Below are 15023 nucleotides of genomic sequence, written 5' to 3'. Positions count from 1 at the left end.
AAGCAAAAGAAGAGAAAATATTTAATTATTCAAGAATTTGGCAAATAAGTTCAAGAGACTTATAGTGCAACGTGATGACTATAGTTAACAGTGTATTATACTGTATCCTTGAAAATTGCTAAGGGATGCCTAGCATGCATGAAGCCCTTGGTTAAATCCCCAGGACAAAGGCTCCCTCACAAAAAAATACACTAAGAGTAAACTTTAAGTATTCTCATCACAAAAAAATGATGTACTTAATATCTGAATTAGCTTGATTTAGCTGTACATTGTATGCATACTTCCAAACAACATGCCTAAACATAATGAACATACAGTTTTCATTTGCTAATTCTTTTTAAATTTTTTTTCAGTTTTAATTTTTTATTAGTACATACTTGCAGTTTATAATGATTACATTTCTCATGGGGAGTCCGTAGATGTACATAACGCAACTCAGTTCCTTTTTAATTCCTTTTAATCCCCCTCTTCTCCTCCCACACCCTCCCTCCTGCTCTTGACCTCCTTCCCACTTGCAGACCTATCTCCCTATTTCCCATAACCTTTTATTTTGCTCTTTATATTTTTGATTTCTCATATAAGAGAAACCATGTGATATTTGTTTGTGTGTCTAATTTATTTCTTTTAACATTATGGTTTCGAGGTACATCTATTTTTCTACAGATTTCTCAAGTTAATTCTTCTTTATGGCAGAGAAGTATTCCATTGTGTATAAATACCACATTTTCTTTATCCATTCATCTGTTGACATATAGGCCTCTTCTCAGTTTTAGCTGTTATGAATTATGCTGCTATAAACATGGATATATATGTATCACTGTAGTATTATGTCTTTAACTCTTTGGGGAAGATACCTAGATCATTTGCCAATTCTAAAAATTAATTTTTAAAAGAAGAATCTAATTTGAACCAAAATTTCAGCTTCTATTAAAAATTGCATAATAATATTGATTGGAGGAATTTCTTTTTTTCTTTCCTTCTTTTTTTTTTTTGGTATCAGAGATCAAACTCGGGTCCTTGTGCTTGTGCAGCAGGCGGTGAAACCACTGAGCTAAATTCCTGGCCCTAGAGGAATTTCTTAATGTCTAATTCCCTGATCAATGAGTAATTTATGTCCCAAATACAGATAATGACTAAGGAAAAGCAGTATCTAGACAATCAAAAAGTGGCTTAATTATATCTCAGAAAAATGCCCAGTGTACTTATGTTTTCTAAACAAAAATGTAATACATAGTTAAGCATGATGGTGCACGCCTATAATCTCAGCACTCTGGGAGGCTGAGGCAGGAAGATCAAAAGTTTGAGGCCAGCCTGGGCAATTTAGCAAGACCCTGTCTCAAAATAAAAAATGTGAGGGCTGGGAATTTAGCTCAGTGGTTCCACCACCTCCCTCGCAAGCGCAAGGACCCGTGTTCAATGCCCGGTACCAAAAAATAAAATAAAAAATAGAAAATTTAAAAGGCTGGGGAATATGGCTCAGTTTAAATGTCCTGGTTTCAGTCCCCAGTACCACATACATACCCCCACTAAAAAAGCATAAACAAACAATGTAAGATGCATTTCGTGGCTCTCTTGCTTTAGAAAACACCACTTCCAGTGAATATATTTCTTTTGGTAAAGAGGAAAACTTTTCTTTTTAAATTTTTATTTTTATTAGTACATGTTTGTAGTACACAATGATTACATTCCTTGCGGGGAGTCGGCACATGTACATAACACATCTTAATTCTTTTTCATGCCCTGCTCCTCCTCTTCCTCCCTGCTCCTTCTATCTCTTGGTCCCCTTCCCATTTGCAAAAGCTCTGTCTCTACTTTGTTCCAATTCTTTTTTTAAAATCCTCTTTCCCTCCTTCCCCCTCCTTCTGTCTCTTGTTTCCCTTCTCATTTGAAAAAAGATGTTTCTGCTTCTTATTATCTTTTATTTTGTTCTTTATTTATATCTTGGGTTCCTCATATAAGAGAGACCATATGATATTTAAGCTTATGTGTCTGATTTATTTCATTTAATATTGTGGTTTCAAGATGCATCCATTTACCTATGAATGACTTAAGTTTATCCTTTTCTATGGCAGAGTGGGACTTCATTGTATATAAATATGGAAAACTTTTCAAATGATACTTTGTCCTTAAATTGGTAACAGTCACTATATTTACAATAACTTTGTTGGTGGAAACATATCTCTGTGGTATTTTATCACTATGGTCAAATAATACTTTATTTGTGTGTTTTTATTTATTTGTGTGTTTTTAGCAAGAACAGTATGAAAGTACCATTGGATTTAAACTTCCCAGTTACCGAGCAGCTAAGAAATTATGGAAAGTCTGTGTAGAGCATCACACATTTTTCAGGTATTATTCTCATTTAAATATTATTCAAGGACAAATTATGCATGTTTCTATTTTAAGTCTACTTTGAAATTTTCTTCATGTGACTGGCACTTTTATTTAGCTCATGTTGGATCATCTTAAGACAAAATTTAGTCTCCCCAGTTGGGCTGAAAAGCGTGCCTCACCATTCTGAAAGCCGCTTCCCGTGTATGGTGGAAGGAGAGATGTGAGGAATAAGAATCTTTGTTTATTAGGTGGTCTATGATTGGCCTAACTAGCTAAAATCAGACCTGGATTTGAACTTTGTTACTGCTCAGTCTTTTAACTTTGGGAGTTCAATTTCCTATATCTATAAAATGGTGGAAACATTACAGGGATGTAGTGAAAATGTTGCAGTACTAAAAAAGCATTTTGAAAACCAAAAGATACTACCTACAGAAATATAAGATGATATTATTAATATAGGGACCAACTAAATTATAGTTATTTTCTTTTTTGGGGGGGGGGGGTGCGCGGAATACCGGGGATTGAACTCGGGTCCTTGCGCTTGCGCAGCAGGCGATGAAACCACTGAGCTAAATCCCTGGCCCAAAGTTGGAGGTTTTATTTTTTTTTGGTACCAGGGATTGAACTCAGGTCCTTGCACTTTCGAGGCAGGCAGCGGAACCACTGAGGTAAATCCCCAGCCCTTATAGTTGTTTTTACATATGACATAGAACTAAAATAATGATTGCTTGATTGAAAAATCTTTTAGTAACCATAGTTAAACCATGAAAATTGTGAAACATTTTTCATTCTTGGTTTTATTTTTAACTTTACAGTCTCAGAATGAGATAATTGCATATACATATTAATTATATGACTATTAATTTTCTTCCCCAGACTGACATCTACAGACACCATTCCCAAAAGCAAATTTCTCGCTCTGGGATCCAAATTTCGATACAGTGGCCGGACTCAAGCTCAGACCAGGCAAGCTAGTGCTCTGATTGACAGGCCTGCCCCACACTTTGAACGTACAGCAAGCAAACGGGCATCCCGGAGCCTCGATGGAGGTTTGTATTGAACATTAATGATTTATTGTAATTGAATTGTATTTGAATTGAATTGTAATTCATTGCAGAGATAAAGGAAGTATAGTTATCTGTAGGAGAACAAGTTTTCTCAGATTCACAAAGAATCTCAGTGGTAAAATGAAAGAGATCTTACTAATTATCTAATTCAGTGGAATCTACCTTTTTAAAAAGGAGAACTGATGTTCAAAGAAAATAGTGATTCAGCTAGGATTCCACTGGTGACTAGTAATGGATCAAACACCACTAGAATTAGAATTATAAATTAATTTTTTACTTTGTTCAATAACCCCCACCCCCTGCAATGCTGGGGCTGAAACCTGGAGTTTAGTGCATGCTGAGCAAATGTTCTATCATTGAGTTACATCCCTGGCCCTTTTTATTTTTTATTTTGGGACAAGGTCTCCTTAAGTTGCTCAGGCTATTCTCCTGCTTCACCACCATCCCCCACCAATAGCTAGGATTACAGGCATATGCTACTGCACTTGGCTGTTCAACAATTTATTTTCTATTTCCTATGTGCCAGGTATTGTTCTAGTTTCTGGAGATACAGCTGTGAACACACAAATGTGGAGCTCCATGAAGTTTTTGTTCTATGAGTAGAGAGAGAAAAGAACAAAACAAAATAATTTCAGGTAGTGAAGAGTGCTATGAAGAAAATAAAATGGGGAATGGGGTAAAGAGTATCTGAGAATAGGGAAGATTGAGGAGGTATTTTAGATTGGGCAGTCTAATCTAAATTTAGGTTTCCCTGAAGAGCTTCATTTGAGTTAAAACCTGAATTATAACAATTATGGGAATTATGCCATTCCAAAACCTGGGAAGAGCAGTCCAGATGAATGTTCCTAAAGGTAGGAATGAGCTTGACATGAGTCTAGATACATTCTGTCCTATAGAACTTTGTGGGCTGATGGAAATCTATTTTGTGATGTCCGATTCAGTACAATCTGTACACATGGTCTTTCCATCCTTTTATTTGGATCTTGTCTAATTTATCTCAGTAATGTTTTTGTGGGTTTTAGCGTGAATGATTTATGCATCTTTCATTAGGCTTAGTGTTAGGTATTTGGAAGCTTTTGTTATATTAATTGGTATCTTTTAAATATTTTCTTTTTGCTTAGCTACAAAGAAATACAATTGATTCTAGTTTGACCTTGTATTTGGTGGTCTTACTAAATACTTATTTATTTTAATGGTTTATCTATGGGCTATTTATTTATTTTTGTGGTACTAGAGATTGAACCCAGGTCCTTGTGCATGCTAGACAAACACTCTACCACTAAGCTATACCCCTAGCCCTATCTGTAAGTTATTTTGGGTACACAATTATATGTATGCAACATCAACCAAAAATAATGATATTTATATTCCTTTCCCAACTCACTTTTAATTTCTTTAATTGTTTCACTGCTGGCTAGGACATCCAATGTAATGCTGCAGAAAAGTGTTAATAATTAGATCCTTGACTCATTCTCAATTTCAGGGAGAAAGCTTCATTATTACATCATTAAATATGATACTTGCTCTAGGTTTTGGGTAGCTACTCATTATCAAATATGGAAGTTTTTCTCTTTTCTCCTCTTCACCTCCTTCTCTTCCTCCTCTTCCTCTTTCTCTCCCTCCTTTTCCTTATTCTCTTCTTTCTTCTTCTTTCTCTTCTTCCTTCTTATCCTCCTCTTCCTCACCTCTTACCCCCAACCCCTGTCTCTGTGTCTTTCTTTCATTTTTTAATTTTTTGCAGTACTGGGGATTGAACTCAGAGCCTTCACACTGAGCTACCTCCTCAACTCAGACAAGATCTTGCTAAGTTCCCCAGGCTGGGCCCAAACTTGCAATCCTCCTGCTTCAGTCTCTCAAAGTTCTGGGATTATAAACATGTGCAACCATGCCTACCTGGGAGTTTTCTTTTATTCCTATGTTGTTCTTTTTTTTTTACAATGAGTTAGTGTTGACTTTTTTTTTTCTGATATTGGGGAGCAAACTCAGGACCTTGTGCTTGCAAGGCAAGTGTGGCACCACTGAACTAAATCCTTGGCCCAGTGTTGACTTTTATCAAATGCTTTTTACTTATATAATAATACGATTTTTTTTTTTTTTTTTTTTTACTTTTTATGTTATATGGTGGATTACTGTGATTGACTTTCAGTCTTTAAACAAAGTAAACTTTCTTGGAGAAAACCCAATTTGGTCATAATCTTTTTTTTTTTTTTTTTTTTAATTTGAAGAGTTTTGCAACTGTAGTCAGTTCTCCATATTCTCAGGTTTGGCATTCATAGAAATATTTGAAAAAATTTCTGTATATTGAACATGTACAGACTTTTTTCCTTGTCATTATTCTCTAAACAATACAACTATCAATATAACATTTATATTGTATTAGGTATTATAAATAATCTAGAGATTATTTAAAGTCTGTGGAAGAATATGTGTAAGTTATATGCAAATACTACATCATTTAAGAGACTTTGAGCTCTTGGATTTTGATATGTGCAGCAAAGACTGGATCCAGTCCTCCATGGATACAAGAGATGACTGTATTTTCACAAGAGAAAGAGACCTTTCCTGTAATGTTGTGGTCAGGTTTTAACATCAAATTTATGGTGGCCTCATAAAATAAACTGGGAAGGAGTCCCACTTTTCTTGTTCTCTTGACGAGTTTGTGAAAGAGTAGTGTTATTTTTCCATAATATTTAGAAGAATTCATCAATGAAACCATGAGGTTCTAGACATCTCATGAGAGGGTTCTATACCTACAGATTCGATGTCATTATTAGATAAGGGACTATGAAGGGGCACTAGTTCTTGATTAAATTTTGATAGGTTGTGTTTTTCTAGAAATTGTCTATTCTATCTAAATTTTCAAATTTATTGACATAAAGTTGGGTATCTTTTTAATATCTGTATGACCTATGGCAATGTACCTTTTTGTGTTCTTGATAGTGGTAAGCTGAATTCCCTTTTTTTCTTGAACAGTCCTGCTAGAGATCTATTAATTTTAGTAATCTTTCGAAGAACCAACTTTGGGTTTTGGTTTTTTCCTATTGTATTATTTTAAAATTTAATTGACATCACTTTATATCTATAACAAAACAGCAGACAAGAAAACGCCTAGGCACAGGCAGTGTGTGAGCAATAAAAGCTGATTATTCTGCCAGGGTACAGGCAAGCTAAGATCAAGAAAGATGTCAGCTCCCAGCTGGAGGAGAAATTAAGTTTTTATATGGTTTGGGGGTGAGGTTATAATCCTAGGGAATCTGGGTAGAATGCTTGGGGTCAAAGTTTCCAGGATGGTCAGTTCAGGTGTGCAGATGATACTGAATTTCTTGGTGCCAGGGAGATTGTATGTCCTGTCCTAAATTTTCTTTATGGCCACCTGTTCTGTTTACTGAGGAAAGCATGGCCCTTTAGTGGTTTTCTGTTGTTTGTTGAGAGTTGCATGTTGGCTGAGAGGGTCTCACTCAGGTCAGGCACAACAATATCTTTATTATTTCCTTTACACTTCGACAGAGCTGTTCTTTTTCTAATTTCTTGAAACCGTTATCCATTAATGTTCATTGTTCTTACAACCTAACCTTAGAATTTAAGCCACTTGCCTAACATCACAAAGCTAGTTAGAACTAGAGAAAGCTTTTTTTTTTTTCTTTTTTTGGTGGTAATGATATTGGGGTTTGAACCCAGGGCCTTCACTCTTGAGCACTGCTACATCACCAGACTTTTGAAATTTTTTATTTAGTGACAAGGTCTCTCCAACTCATTGAGTTGTCCAGACAGGGGTTGAACTCATGATCCTCCTCTGTTAGCTTCCCAGAGTGCTGAGATTACAGATATGTGCCAACACACTGAGCTCTACGTATATATCTTAAGTATCTGAATTGCATATAAACTGAGTAGGACAGGGTTTTTTTTGAGGGGGGGTAATTTTATGTCTTTTATTTCTCTGTGCTATCTTCACAGTATAAAAACTGGAAACACGTCCATAGAACTATTTCTCCTACCCTTTCTTAGATCTTCATCCTCCTTTAAAGAGAGTTTTTCCTTATTAGGTCCATCCTTAAAAAAAACAAAAAAGAAGTAACCCTCTATGTTTGTTATGGCTATGTCTAGATGTCCCCCCAAAGCCTGTCATAGGTGGGGCTTTTCAGCGGTAGCTGGATCTAGAGTGTGTGTTGGTGGGATTAAACATGTAATGCTAGGACTGATTTATGTGCAATGCTAGCATTAAGGGTGCTCCATCCATGGTGTGAGTGGTACCTGCCATATGGGTAGCCTGGGAAGAATATAAGAGACAGAAAGAGGGCTGCTATTGTTGCTTGCTGCTTCACTACTTCGCTGCTTGCTGCCTTCTACTTTGCTGCCCTCTGCCCACCATGGACTGTTTCTCCTCTGCGATGCTTGTCTGCCATGCCAACCTGCCTTGGAGCCAGCCAATTATGGACTGAAACCTCTACACAAACTGTGAGCCAAAATAAACCTTTCTCCTTTAATTTTGAGTGTTGGAGATTGTGTCTCAGCAATGAAAAAAGTAACTAAGATAATGGTAGAAATGCATTAGGGAGGGCCGGGTATTTAGCTCAGTGGTTCCAGCGCCTGCCTCACAAGCATAAGGTCCCGAGTTCAATCCCCGGTACCAAAAAAAAAGAAATGCATTAGGGAAACTTTCAGAAGAGAATTGCCTTTTCGGGGGCCTCATCTTTTTTTTTTTTTTTTTTGGTACTGGGATCAAACTCGGGTCCTTGCACTTGCACAGCAGGCGGTGAAACCACTGAGCTAAACCCCTGGCCCTAAGGGGCCTCATCTTGATGAAACAAATGAGCACTCTGTTTCAAAGCATCTGCTTCACCAGCTAGAGAGCAAAACTAGTTCAGACCCTCATTTTTGTTTATTTGTACCAGGGATTGAACTTGGGACCTTGCACTTGCAAGACAGGCGGCAGAACCACTGAGGTAAATCCCCAGCCCCTCTTTTTTTTTTCGGTACCAGGAATTGACCTTATGCTTGCCAGGCAGGCACAGTACCACTGAGCTAAATCCCAAGCCTTTCAGACCCTCATTTTATAGTAAAAGCATTAAATCACGAAAAATGGAAACAAAGTCTTTGTAAATAGGAAAGGGTGGAGGGGGTGAAGGGAGGGCTAGGAATGGGGAAAAAATAACCAAGATGCATCATGTAAAGCTGCAAGTTCCCAATGAGAAATGTAAATGTGTTCTATACCTAAAATGTACCAATAAAAGAATTTTTAAAAAAGCATTAAATCACAAGGAGAGCTAATAATGGTGACAAGGATTTTTCCACTTTTTGGGGGTACTTTTTGCTTCTCAAACCATTTCCATGTATTATTGTTTAATATTAGCAACCTAGTGAACAAGAGGAAGCATTTAGTAATTCTTGTTTTACTCATGAGGAAACTGAGGCACAAAAAATTATGGAACTTGTTAGGGTCACACAACTGTGTAGTTAGTTGATCCGTTTGGTGACTAGTGGTTACCCTGACTCTTGCTAGAGGAATACATCCTTATCAACTTTAGAGCTTTACAACAAAACATGTGTCCAAACCTCACTCTTAGAGACATACTTACGCATCAGCACTGTTTTTGCTGTTATTCAAGATCTCCTGATAAGTCCTGTGGGCCCTCTGATAATGGAAGAGCCAATCACTGCATACCTGCTGCATCTCTACCATACTAGCAGAAATTGTGCTAGTAACAGCTAAAACTAGAAATTAAATTTTCTGGGCCGGGGATTTAGCTCAGTGGTTTCGCCACCTGCTGCGCAAGCGCAAGGACCCAAGTTCAATCACTGGTACCAAAAAAAAAAAATTTCCCTTTACTCACTATGATTTTTTTGTTTGTTTGTTTGCAATATCGAATATTGAACTCAGTTCCTTTGCACTAAGCAATGTTCCCAGGTGCCCCTTTCCCCCATTTTTAAAAATTTTTGAGACAAGGTCTTACTAAGTTACTAAGTTGCCCAGGCTATGCTCAAATTTGCAGTCCTCCTGCCACCATACCTATGTTCACTCTGATGGATTTGAGTTTTATGTTTTACTCCTCTAGTATAGAACTAAGTTTCTGGAGCTGAGCATGGTGTCGAAGACCTGTAATCCCAGCACTTGGCAGGCTGAGGCAGGAGGATCACTACAAGTTTGAGGGCAGCCTGGGCTACATAGTGATTTCAAGACCGGCCTTAACTATATAGTGAGACCCTGTCTCAAACAAACAAACCCTAAGTTTCTGTTGTTGACAGCCAGGAGTAATATAATAACTGAAGTTAGTGGATCTGTAAGAGTATTATTAATAGCACTTTTCTTTGTCCATACTTTCAAAATTGACAGTGAAATTTTTAGTTGAGTGTTCCCTGTATATTCATCAAAGTCTTATAATGGATAACAAATGAATTAGTGAAATTGAAAATCCAAACATCTTTTGTGTGTGTAGTTCTGGGATTGAACCCAGGACCTTTGCACATGCTATGCAAGTGCTCTACCACTGAGCGAAATCACTACCTCTAACACTGCAAATATACTAAAAAGCATTGAATTATATATTTTAAATGAGTGAATTGTATAATATATGAATTATATATTAATAAAGCTGTTTTTATAAAAACTAATTGCCACCATGATATTTTATTGTGATCTGTAGTCTCTTTCTTGAGAAAATTAAAGGAATTTGACAGTCTCCAAGGCTCTCAGGTGATCTTTTCTTTTAATTACTTGCCATGTGTGCATAAATTAGCTTTTGCCTAACATACTCTTGAGATATTCACCCATTACTAAAGAAATATAAGAACTTAATTATGTTAGAAGTTATTAATATTTAGAATTTATAAAATATATTTATATCTATTGAGTATTCCTTTTCCAACTATTCTGTAAAATTAATATCTTTTACTTCTACAGATGATGAAACTGAAGTTTTTAAGGTTAAGCTCCTTGCCATAGGTCACACTACTATGTATGACTGAAGTGAGCTTATGCTTAAGACTCAGACTTGATTTCTTTTTTTTTTCTGGTACTGGGGCTCAAACTTGGGACCTTGCGCTTGCAAGGCAGGTGGCGGAACCACTGAGCTAAATCCCCGGCCCCAGACTTGATTTTTGCCTTTCCATGAGGACTTTTCATTGTCAAGGCTGTTTATAGTAATGCTATTATTTTTCCGATCTCTGAACTGTTTCTGCCTCTGTCACTTTTTACATCTATTCCTATTTTTCCGTATACAGTTGAGATTGCCAAGCTCAGACTGCTGAAGACATAAATCATTTGGCTCTGCAATATTAGTATTGGATTAAAACCAGATTCAAGTGGCAAAATAACACATGGTGAAAGCATGGGCTATGTTTCTATGATGCCAGGCAGTTGAATTAATTCTTTGAGAGGAGGTGTGAATACACATGTATAATGATACTTTAACACAACTGTGAGCAAAATATTTTGTCACATTACTCTGTTTTGTTAAGTTTGGTCTACCATCTGCCATTCTTGCATTGACTGGAATGGAGCACCCATTAATAGCAGGGACTTGCAAGTGGCCACAGTTTTTTGTGCATTGAAAGATACTTTGATAGTTCTTATGTTTCTGCTATTTTTCTATGCATCATCTGAGAAACTTTCTTTCACTGGAGATAATCACAGGGTAATAAGCCTTTCTTCCTTGGTGTTATATGTGTGAAGTAGTTATGAATTTCAGTTTTTAAATCTCCCAGTTTAAGGAGTATTTTTTTACTTAATTTTTTTTTTTTTTTTTGGTACCAGGGATCAAACTCGGGTCCTTCTGCTTTCAAGGCAGGTGGTGGAACCACTGAGCTAAATCCCTGGCCCATTTTACTTAATTTTTTTATAGTTTATAAATATAAGGCTGTTTCCTTATCATCCAAAAAGGATAATAGCAGAATAAGTTATTTTCAGGATCGTCAGTTTTAAAAGGAAAGTGTGTAATCAAAAATTATAAAGATTTTCATGAGGGGCTGGGGATTTAGTTCAGTGGTTTCGCTGTCTGCTGCACAAGCACAAGGACCCAAGTTTGATCACTGGTACCAAAAAAAAAATTTTTTTCATGAAAAAGAATTAAAGTTAAAAACCATGTAAGAAAGGATAATGATCTCTTATTAAAAATATTAAATAATGGAAAAACACTTTCCTTCCTAGATAATGTCAGATAAATATGGTCTTACTACAAAGTGTATAGAAGTTTTCTTCTTCTTTTTTTTTTTTTTTTTTGAGACAGGGTCTTGCTATGCAGTTCAGGCTGGCCTTGAGCTCACTGTGGAGCCCAGGCTGGCCTTGAACTCAAAGCAATCCTCCTGCCTCAGCCTCCCCAGTGCTGGGATTACAGGCATGTGCCACCATGCCTGGCCCTAGAAGGTTTTTCCCTTAATCCCTGAAAGAATGAAGATAAAAACTATAAGTAGTAACCAAGTTTGGTGGCACACACCTATAACCCCAGCTATATAGGAGGATGAGACAGGAGGATCACAAGTTTCAGGTCAGCCTAGGCAGTTTAGCAATGACCTGTTGTTATGGTTTATATCTAAATGTTCCCCCCAAAGCCTCATGAACTCATAGATGGGCCTCTGGGGAGGTGATTGGATCATGGCTGTGATACTCAACAGTGGATTAGTCCCCTGATGAGTTTATAGCTAAATGTGGTGATGGGAGGTGGAGCCTGGAGGAGGAAGGTCACTGTGGGTGTAGCATGGAAGGCTGTCTCCCTCTCTCCTCCCCTGTTCTCTCTGCTTCCTGCTGCCATGCTATGAGCTGTTGCTCTTCTATCATACCCCTCTGCCATGCCGACTTTCCTTTGAGGCAGCTAGCTATGGACTGAAACCTGTACAAACTGTGAGCCAAAATAAACCTTTCCTCCTTTAAGTTGTGGATATTGAGTATTGTATTTAAGCAATGAGAAAGTAGCTAAGATACCTGTCTCAAAATAAAATAGAAAAGATTAAGGATGTGGCTCATATAGCCAGTGCTCCCTAGACTCCATTCCCAGGAGGAAAAAAAACAAAACAAAGCAAAACAAAATAAAACACCACAAAGTAACCATAATTATTGGTATGAGTGACTGTTTCTTTTTCTTTTACTATGCTGGAGGTCAAATCCAGAGCTTCCTGCATGCTTGACAAGTGCTTTACCACTGAGCTGCATTCTCCAACCCTGGCCCTTTTTTTTTTGAGACATGTCTCACTATGTAGCTCAAACTGTAGCCCAGGCTGGCCTTGAACTCAAAATGATCCTTCTCCCTCAGCCTCCCAAGTGCTGAGATTACAGATGTGCATCACCTACTTGGCCCTGGGACTAGAGTATTTTGAAGCAAGTATATAAAATTTAGATGCCAAATAGTCCAAACCAAAACAATTCATTCTGTGAAAAGATCAAGCTTTTATCATCAGCCTACATTGTTTATTTTCTCAAACGCATTCCATACAGGGCCAGGGATTTAGCTCAGTGGTGCTGTGACTGCCTCCTAAGCACAACGTCCTGAGTTTGATCCCCAGTAGCAAAAAAAAAAAAAAAGTCCACACACCCTTTTCCATACATCAGATTTTCTCAACTTCAGCAACCTTGGTCTCTATGCACTATATATGTCAGTGCCTACTTTCTCTCCCCTCCCTAGTTGTGACAACCAAATATGTCTCTAGATACTTCCAAATGTTCTCTGGGACAAAATCACCCCCAGCTGAGAATGTTTTAGAGACTTGGAGCTATAATAGACATTTATAGGAGCCTAAAAGAGGGTAAAAACAGAACTCAAAACGTGTTTATGGGGGTTTTTTTAACCAAAGGCTAAAGATTTTGAATTCATATTTAGTTGAATGATTTATTATTAAAAGGGTAAATGTCTGATTCAAAGATTTGCCCTTAGAAGCATCAAAAAGTAGTACATGTCTTATCAGAAGAACCATTTATCAAATTGTTTTGTAATCATTCCAACAAGGCTTCACAGAATAAATCAGACATTTCTTTTTTCCTAGAATATATTTTTAGGTTCCTGAAACCACCTAGAAATAAATGAATCTTTATTTCCAAAAGGTTTTGTAGAAGAAACCATACTTACTGCCCCTCCCCTTTTTTTCTCCATAGGCTCCAGTTGCAGTTAATTTACTTTAATTTTATTTTTGAGACAGGGTCTCACTGTATAGTTCAGGCTGGCCTTGAACTCACTATGTAGCCCAGGCTAACCTCGAACTCACAGAAATCCTCCTGCCTCAGCCTCCTGAGTGCTGGGACTACTGGCATGAACCACCACACCCCACCAGTTGCAAGTTCTTGAAACTAACTCATTATAAGATTAATGAGTTTTCTAAACTGGGTGTGGTGACGCAGGCCTATAATCACAGCACTCTGGAATCACAAATTTGAACCCAGCCTGGGTAATTTAGCAACTTAGCAAGACCCTATCTCAAAACAAAAAGGAAGAGCTGGCACTGTAGCTCATTGTGAAGGCCCTGCCTTCAATCCCTAGTACAACAACACGATGATGATGATGATGATGATGATGATGATGATGATGATGTTGATGATGTTGATGATGATGTTGTTAATAATGGCTTTTCAATTTCTTTTTTTTTTTTTCTTTTTTTGAGAGAGGATCTCGCCATGTAGTTCAGGCTGGTCTTGAACTCACTATGTATCCCAGGCTGACCTTAAACTTGTGGCGATCCTCCTGCCTCAGCCTCTGGAGTGCTGGGATTACATGTGCCACCACATCTGGCTTTCAATTTCTTTTATTACTTTGACCTTTCTCCTCTGAATTTAGCATATGGAATATGATTGTTAATATGTCTTAGCTCTTCTGTTGAGGGTACTCTAACTATCTTGTTGCCATCAGTTGCCAGGCAGAGGGCTAATAATTTATCTTTTACTTTCTATGTGATAGGCCATTGTACATTGTCACATTCATGTGTCCTGGATTCACAGTTATTTCTCCCGGCGACTTTAAAGTAGTATGCTGGCTCTGGCTTTCAATTATTTTTCCATTTTCCCTTTCTCATATACCAACAGCTAATGATTCAGCAGACCGAAGTCCTCGGCCCACCTCTGCACCAGCCATTGCTCAGAGTGAAGTCACAGAAGGTGGTGTCCCAGGGGCACTTGTCAAAAAAATACAGAAGGAAACAGTGAAGGTTGAAGTGAAAAAGGAAGAAGAGCCACCTGAGCAAGCTGAACCAGAGCCCACAGAAGCATGGAAGGTAAGTCATAAATCTGCATAGTTAGCTGGTTGACTTTCTGACTTACAGGTTTTACCTCCTTGACCAGGAAGGTTTTCAGAGCAACTGAGCCTTATAGAATCATGACAAATTTCTTCCTTGTTCTTTCTGAATGAAGTAATTGCAATCTCCACATTGCTTGAGTGTCAGCTCTGTTGTTATGATTAAAATATAAGTTTAAGCCAGGTATAGTGGCACATGCCTGTAATCCAGCACTCTGGGAGGCTGAGGCTGGAAGGTCACAAGTTCTAGTCCAGCATGGGCATTTAGTAACTTGGTGAGACTGTCTCAAAAAATCTAACCAAATAAAACAAAGACAAGGACTGAGGATAGAGCTTAGTGCGAAGGCCCTAAGTTCAATCCCCAGTGCCACACAACAAAATATATAATTTTATTTTCTAGGATAAATAAATGCAC

At 37.6% G+C, this 15023-nt stretch overlaps 1 protein-coding gene across 25 annotated transcripts in view; it reads left to right on the top strand.

The window, feature by feature from the left end:
- The window catches only part of Epb41 (erythrocyte membrane protein band 4.1), a 189661-nt gene that overhangs the window by 125472 nt on the left and 49166 nt on the right, over positions 1 to 15023 (top strand). For all 25 annotated transcript variants that reach the window (XM_087215023.1, XM_021263220.2, XM_087215028.1 and 22 more), the window contains 3 exons: positions 2252 to 2349; positions 3211 to 3383; positions 14401 to 14588. In XM_087215023.1, the coding sequence (XP_087071149.1) occupies positions 2252 to 2349; positions 3211 to 3383; positions 14401 to 14588 (459 nt within the window). The remainder of the gene's footprint in view (positions 1 to 2251; positions 2350 to 3210; positions 3384 to 14400; positions 14589 to 15023) is intronic.

This window comes from Heterocephalus glaber, unplaced genomic scaffold (assembly GCF_053883595.1).
Source record: "Heterocephalus glaber isolate CG9 unplaced genomic scaffold, H.glaber_assembly_v1.0 deba00001452, whole genome shotgun sequence".
NCBI lineage: Eukaryota > Metazoa > Chordata > Mammalia > Rodentia > Bathyergidae > Heterocephalus > Heterocephalus glaber.
This window is presented reverse-complemented; position numbering and strand designations above follow the sequence as displayed.